Source organism: Phalacrocorax carbo, unplaced genomic scaffold (genome assembly GCF_963921805.1).
Source record: "Phalacrocorax carbo unplaced genomic scaffold, bPhaCar2.1 SCAFFOLD_203, whole genome shotgun sequence".
NCBI classification, from domain to species: Eukaryota; Metazoa; Chordata; class Aves; order Suliformes; family Phalacrocoracidae; genus Phalacrocorax; species Phalacrocorax carbo.
Window position 1 is genome coordinate 36,577 of NW_026990343.1, and position 6,684 is coordinate 43,260.

A 6,684-nucleotide genomic window follows, 5' to 3' on the forward strand; every position below is an offset into this window, starting at 1 on the left:
GCCCCCAGCCCCTCCCCAGAGACCCCCCCAGCCCCCCCGGACGCCCCCAGCCCCTCCCCAGAGACCCCCCCAGCCCCCCCGGACGCCCCCAGCCCCCCGAGGCGGAGGCGGGCCCGAGCGAGGTGACTTTATTGCTTGAGCAGCCGCCGGGGGGCGGCGGGGTGTTGGGGGGCGGGGGGGGGTCTCGTTCCTCCATCACAACGACGCACAAGCTCGGGGGGGGGGGGCGGGGGGGGGCACAGCCGCTATTGCACTTGCAGGGGCGGGGGCGGGGGGGGCGTCAGGGCCCCCCCGGGCCGGGGGGCGGGGGGCTGCCGGCCTCGTCCCCCGAGCTGCCGCCGTCCGTCACCTCCAGCTCCGAGTCGGAGGCGGGTCCCGGCGCCCCCCCCGCGGCGCCCCCCCCCAGCCCCGGCCCCGCGCCCGCCGCCGGGGGGGGCAGCGGGAACGGGGGGGGCGGGTAGAGCGCGGCGGGGAGCTTGGGGGGGGGCAGCGGCAGCGCGGCGGGGGGCGCGCAGGGCCCCCAGCCCCACGGGCACTCGGGCAGCGGCCGCGCGTAGGGGCCCAGCAGCGCCGGCGCCTTGGCGTACCCGGGCAGCGCTGCGGGCGGGGGGGCGTGAGGGGGCGGCCCCCGCAGCCCCCCGCAACCCCCCGCGTCCCCGCAGACCCCTATTCCCCGCGCAGCCCCCCACGCCTCCTCATCCCCCCGCACCCCCCTCCCCCCGCATCCTCTTATCCCCCCCGCGCCCCCCATTGATGCCCGCAGCCTCCCGCACCCCCTCAGCCCCCCGCAACCGCTCAGCCCCCCGCGCCCCCCGTTGACCCTAACGCCCCCAGCCCCTCCGCAGCCCCCCCGCACCTCGAGCCCCCCCGCACCTTCAGTCCCCTGCAGCACCCCCTCGGTCCCCCGCGCCCCTCATTGACCCCCGCACCGCCTCAGCCCCCCGCGCCCCTCATTGACCCCCGCACCCCTTCAGCCCCCCGCACCGCCTCAGCCCCCCGCGCCCCTCATTGACCCCCGCACCGCCTCAGCCCCCCGCGCCGCCTCAGCCCCCCGCGCCCCTCATTGACCCCCGCACCGCCTCAGCCCCCTGCGCCCCTCATTGACCCCCGCACCGCCTCAGCCCCCCGCGCCGCCTCAGCCCCCCGCGCCCCTCATTGACCCCCGCACCGCCTCAGCCCCCCGCGCCCCTCATTGACCCCCGCACCCCTTCAGCCCCCCGCACCGCCTCAGCCCCCCGCGCCCCTCATTGACCCCCGCGCCCCGCAGCCCCCCCGCAGCCCCCCGCCGCTCACCGGGCCCCAGGAAGGGCACGGCCACCTCCAGCCGCAGCTTGTCGCCCTCGGCGGGTCTCGGCTCGAAGACGGGGACCCCCCGCCCGGGGGGGGGCGGCTCGGCGGGCCGGGGGGCGCAGAACAGCGCCTGCAGCGCCTGCGGGAGGCGCGGGTGAGCGGCGCGGGGGTGCGGGGGACCCCCACCCCCCCCGCCGTGCACCCGCCGAACCTCGGGGGCGAGCGGGGGCGCGTCGGCGGCGGGCGCGCCCCCCGGGAAGGGCGCGGGCGCGAGCAGCAGCGGCGCGGCGCCCCCCGGCAGCTCCAGCAGCGGGCAGTTCACCAGCACCACCTTGCTGAAGTTGAACTTGTACGTGAAGCGCTTCCCCTTGGTCTTGTGCAGGATCCGCTTGTTGTAGTAGTACCTGGGGGGGGGGCGGGGGGGCTGGCGGGGGGGCGCCACGGACCCCCCCCGGACCCCCCCCGGGCTCCCCCGACCGCCACGGCCGCCGGACACCGCCCGACCCCCCCTGGATCCCCCCGGAACCCCCCGGGACCCAGGGCATCCCCAGTGCCCTCCAGTGCCCCCCAGTGCCCCCCCCCCCCGCGCCTCCAGTACCCCCTGGTACCCTCCAGGACCCCCAGCTCCGCTCCCCCCACCCTCACCACTGCCCCCGCAGCACCCCGGGGGCACGGCCAGGGGTCCTGGGGGGTTTGGGGGTGCCTGGGGGGTGTCAGTGTATTTGGGGGTGCCCAGGAGGGGGTCGGTTCGTTTGGGGGTGCCCTGAGGGGGGGTCGGTGGGCTTGGGGGTGCCCGGGGGTCCCGGTGGGGTTTTGGGGGGTGTCAGTGTGTTTTGGGGTGCCCGTGGGGGTGTCAGTGTGTTCGGGGGTGCCCGGGGGTCCCGGTGGGGGTTTGGGGGGTGTCAGTGTGTTCGGGGGTGCCCGGGGGTCCCGGTGGGGGTTTGGGGGGTGTCAGTGTGTTCGGGGGTCTCGGTGGGGGTTTGGGGGTGTCAGTGTGTTCGGGGGTGCCCGGGGGTCCCGGTGGGGGTTTGGGGGGTGTCAGTGTGTTCGGGGGTGCCCGGGGGTCTCGGTGGGGGTTTGGGGGGTGTCAGTGTGTTTTGGGGTGCCCGTGGGGGTGTCAGTGTGTTTGGGGGTGCCCGGGGGTCCCGGTGGGGGTTTGGGGGTGTCAGCGTGTTTGGGGGTGCCCGGGGGTCCCGGTGGGGGTTTGGGGGGTGTCAGTGGGTTTGGGGGTGCCTGGGGGTCTCGGTGGGGGTTTGGGGGGTGTCAGTGTGTTCGGGGGTGCCCGGGGGTCCCGGTGGGGGTTTGGGGGTGTCAGTGTGTTCGGGGGTGCCCGGGGGTCCCGGTGGGGGTTTGGGGGGTGTCAGTGTGTTCGGGGGTGCCCGGGGGTCTCGGTGGGGGTTTGGGGGGTGTCAGTGTGTTTTGGGGTGCCCGTGGGGGTGTCAGTGTGTTCGGGGGTGCCCGGGGGTCCCGGTGGGGGTTTGGGGGGTGTCAGTGTGTTTTGGGGTGCCCGTGGGGGTGTCAGTGTGTTTGGGGGTGCCCGGGGGTCTCGGTGGGGGTTTTGGGGGGTGTCAGTGTGTTCGGGGGTGCCCGGGGGTCTCGGTGGGGGTTTGGGGGTGTCAGTGTGTTTGGGGGTGCCCGGGGGTCTCGGTGGGGGTTTTGGGGGGTGTCAGTGTGTTCGGGGGTGCCCGGGGGTCCCGGTGGGGGTTTGGGGGTGTCAGTGTGTTTGGGGGTGCCCGGGGGTCTCGGTGGGGGTTTTGGGGGGTGTCAGTGTGTTCGGGGGTGCCCGGGGGTCTCGGTGGGGGTTTGGGGGTGTCAGCGTGTTTGGGGGTGCCCGGGGGTCTCGGTGGGGGTTTTGGGGGGTGTCAGTGTGTTCGGGGGTGCCCGGGGGTCTCGGTGGGGGTTTGGGGGCTGTCAGTGTGTTTTGGGGTGCCCGTGGGGGTGTCAGTGTGTTCGGGGGTGCCCGGGGGTCTCGGTGGGGGTTTGGGGGTGTCAGTGTGTTTGGGGGTGCCTGGGGGTCCCGGTGGGGGTTTGGGGGGTGTCAGTGTGTTTGGGGGTGCCCGGGGGTCTCGGTGGGGGTTTGGGGGTGTCAGTGTGTTTGGGGGTGCCCGGGGGTCCCGGTGGGGGTTTGGGGGGTGTCAGTGTGTTCGGGGGTGCCCGGGGGTCCCGGTGGGGGTTTGGGGTGCCCGGGGGCAGGGGGCCCGGCGGGTTTTGGGGTGCCGGGGGGGCCCCACCTGAGGGCGCGGCTGAGCTTGTCGTAGTTCATGTGGGGTTTGCACTTGCGGACGCCCCAGAGCCGGGCCACCTCGTCGGGGTCCTTGATGACGAACTCGCCGTAGTCGCCCTGCCAGGCGATCACCTCCCGGTACTGCTCCTGCCGCAGCAGCTCCAGGATGAAGTGCCACAGCTGGATCTGCCGCGAGCCCGGGCTCGACTCCGGCTTGTACGCCCAGTCCGGGAAGGCGAAGCCTGCGGGGCGGCCCCACGGGTGACGGGGGGCCCGCGGGGGGTGGGCGACGGCGGGGGATGGGATGGGAGCCCCACGGCCGCGGGGGATGGCGGGGGATGGGATGGTGGCCCCACGGCCGCGGGGGACAGTGGGGGATGGGAAGGGGACCCCACGGCCACGGGTAACGGTGGGGTGCCTGGGACAACGTGGGTACCCGGGACAACATCCTCGTGGGTCCTTCCCAGAGAAGGGGGGGTGCCCGGGACAACGTCCCCGAGGGTCCTGGGGGACAGTGGGGTGCCCCAGAGAAGGGGGGTGCCCGGGACAACGTCCCCGAGGGTCCTGGGGGACAGTGGGGTGCCCCAGAGAAAGGGGGGTGCCCGGGACGACGTCTCGAGGGTCCTGGGGGACAGTGCGGTGCCCCAGAGAAAGGGGGGTGCCCGGGACGACGTCCCGAGGGTCCTGGGGGACAGTGCGGTGCCCCACACCGCATGTGCCCCCACTCCCACCGCCAGCCCCACCGGGAGTGGGGGGGGGCGGTGCCGCTCACGGCGGGGGGGGGTCCTCGCAGGGTCCCCAAGGGTGTCCGTCCGTCTGTCCGTCCGTCCGTCTGGGCGGTACCTGGGGTCCAGAGGGCCGGCACCGGCGAGGTGAGGAGCAGGTCGGAGACGCAGCTGCAGTCCATGGCGTGGGTCAGACCTGGGGGGCGGCCGGAGGGTTTGGGGGTGCAGCGGGATTTAGGGGCGCAGGGAGGATTGAGGGTGCAGGCACAGGGGGTGTGGGGGGCTCTGAGGGCACTGGGAGGATTTGGGGGGGCAGGAATGGGGCGCATGGGGGATTTGGGGGCACGGGGAGGATTTGGGGATGCAGGGATGGGGCGCAGAGGGGGATTTGGGGCCTGGGGAGGATCCCTGCCCCCCCAGCCCCCCGTTTCCCCCCCATTTCCCTCCTGTTTCCTCCCCGTTTTTTCCCCCTCCCCCCCGTTTCCCCCTGCCCCCGTTTCCCCCCGTTTCCCCCCCGTTTCCCCCCATTCCCCCCCCATTCCCCCCCCATCCCCCCCCATCCCCCCCCACCCCCCCCGTTTCCCCGCCGGCGCCCGGCCGTTTCCTTGTCAGTTCTGAGGGGGGTCGCGGCGCTTCCAACCCGCGGCGGCGGCTCCCGCGGCCGCCACTAACGAGCAGCGCTGGGAATTGGGGCCCGCGGCCCCCCCGCCGCCGGCCCTGCACGCGCAGCCCCTATAGACGCGGCCCCCGCGGCCCCGCCGTGTGCGCGCGGCCCTCGTGCAAGCGCCCCTCACACGGGCACCCCTCACACACTCATCCCTTCATACACGGTCACCCCTTACACACTCATCCCTTGCACGCTCACCCTGGCGCACACGAGCCCCATGAACATCCCTGCTCCACCCTCACACGTGCGTACACGTCCCTTACACACATCTATGTGCCCCTACGCACCTATACGTGCCCCTTATACACATGTGTGTGCCTGACACACATGCACGTGCCCCTTATACACGTGTATGTCCCCTTACACATGTGTGCATGCCCTTTACACACGTGTACGTGCCCCTTACACACGTGTACGTGCCTCTTACACACATGTACGTGCCCCTTACACACGTGTACGTGCCCCTTACACATGTGTACATGCCTCTTACACACATGTACGTGCCCCTTACACACATGTACGTGCCCCTTACACCCCTGCACCCCCCTTTAGGCAGCGGGACACCCCCCCCGCACGGTCACACGCCTCCCTTACACACATACGCACCGCGCTCACACACCGCCTTTACACACGTGCGTCACTTATACAGCTCCCCTTACACACGCCTCCCTCGTACACGTACACGCCTCCCTTACACCCACCCAGCTCCCGTATAGACACGTCCCTTACACACCCCCTACACATACGCTCCTTGCACGCGCACACACACACCCCTTACACGCCCCCCGACTCCCCCCCGTGCAGAGGGGCAGCGCGGCGTGAGCGCGTCCCGACACCCACACCCAGAGCCCTTATGTACAGCCCTATAGGGGCGCTCCCTGCACGTACGTCCCCTATACCCTCGGATCCATCGTGTCCATCCCCTGCACACCCAGCCCCTGCACGTACGTCCCCTATACCCTCGGATCCATCACGTACATCCCCTGCACACCCAGCCCCTGCACGTACATCCCCTATACCCTCGGATCCATCACGTACATCCCCTGCACACCCAGCCCCTGCACATACATCCCCTATACCCTCGGATCCATCACGTACATCCCCTGCACACCCAGCCCCTGCACATACATCCCCTATACCCTCGGATCCATCACGTACATCCCCTGCACACCCAGCCCCTGCACATACATCCCCTATACCCTCGGATCCATCGTGTCCATCCCCTGCACACCCAGCCCCTGCACGTACGTCCCCTATACCCTCAGATCCATCGTGTCCATCCCCTGCACACCCAGCCCCTGCACATACGTCCCCTCTATACCCTCAGATCCATCGTGTCCATCCCCTGCACACCCAGCCCCTGCACGTACGTCCCCTATACCCTCGGATCCATCGTGTACATCCCCTGCACACCCAGCCCCTGCACGTACATCCCCTATACCCTCGGATCCATCGTGTACATCCCCTGCACACCCAGCCCCTGCACGTACATCCCCTATACCCTCGGATCCATCGTGTCCATCCCCTGCACACCCAGCCCCTGCACGTACATCCCCTATACCCTCGGATCCATCGTGTCCATCCCCTGCACACCCAGCCCCTGCACGTACATCCCCTCTATACCCTCGGATCCATCGTGTCCATCCCCTGCACACCCAGCCCCTGCACATACGTCCCCTATACCCTCAGATCCATCGTGTCCATCCCCTGCACACCCAGCCCCTGCACATACGTCCCCTCTATACCCTCGGATCCATCGTGTCCATCCCCTGCACACC

The 6,684-nt window shown here is 71.4% G+C and overlaps 1 protein-coding gene across 1 annotated transcript; it reads right to left on the minus strand.

Annotated features, from left to right (window-relative positions):
- Window positions 1-265: 265 nt before the first annotated feature.
- On the minus strand, window positions 266-4,421 carry ERFL (ETS repressor factor like). Its single transcript, XM_064440175.1, has 5 exons — window positions 4,258-4,421; window positions 3,522-3,932; window positions 1,502-1,694; window positions 1,294-1,429; window positions 266-597 (listed from the first exon to the last, which is right to left on the minus strand). The coding sequence occupies exons 1-5, from the start codon at window positions 4,419-4,421 to the stop codon at window positions 281-283; spliced, it is 1,221 nt and encodes a 406-aa protein (XP_064296245.1). The 3' UTR covers window positions 266-280.
- Between the last annotated feature and the right edge of the window lie 2,263 nt (window positions 4,422-6,684).

What these genes read in the sequence shown, in the direction of transcription:
- ERFL (XM_064440175.1), bottom strand. Translation starts at nt 4,421, where the DNA reads ATGGACTGCAGCTGCGTCTCCGACCTGCTCCTCACCTCGCCGGTGCCG. An exon ending in ACCGCCCCCCCCCACTCCCG is followed by an intron (nt 3,933 to 4,257) that starts GTGGGGCTGGCG and finishes ACGTTGTCCCAG; the next exon opens with GCACCCCACCGTTACCCGTG. An exon ending in CGCCCCCGCTCGCCCCCGAG is followed by an intron (nt 1,430 to 1,501) that starts GTTCGGCGGGTG and finishes CGCCTCCCGCAG; the next exon opens with GCGCTGCAGGCGCTGTTCTG.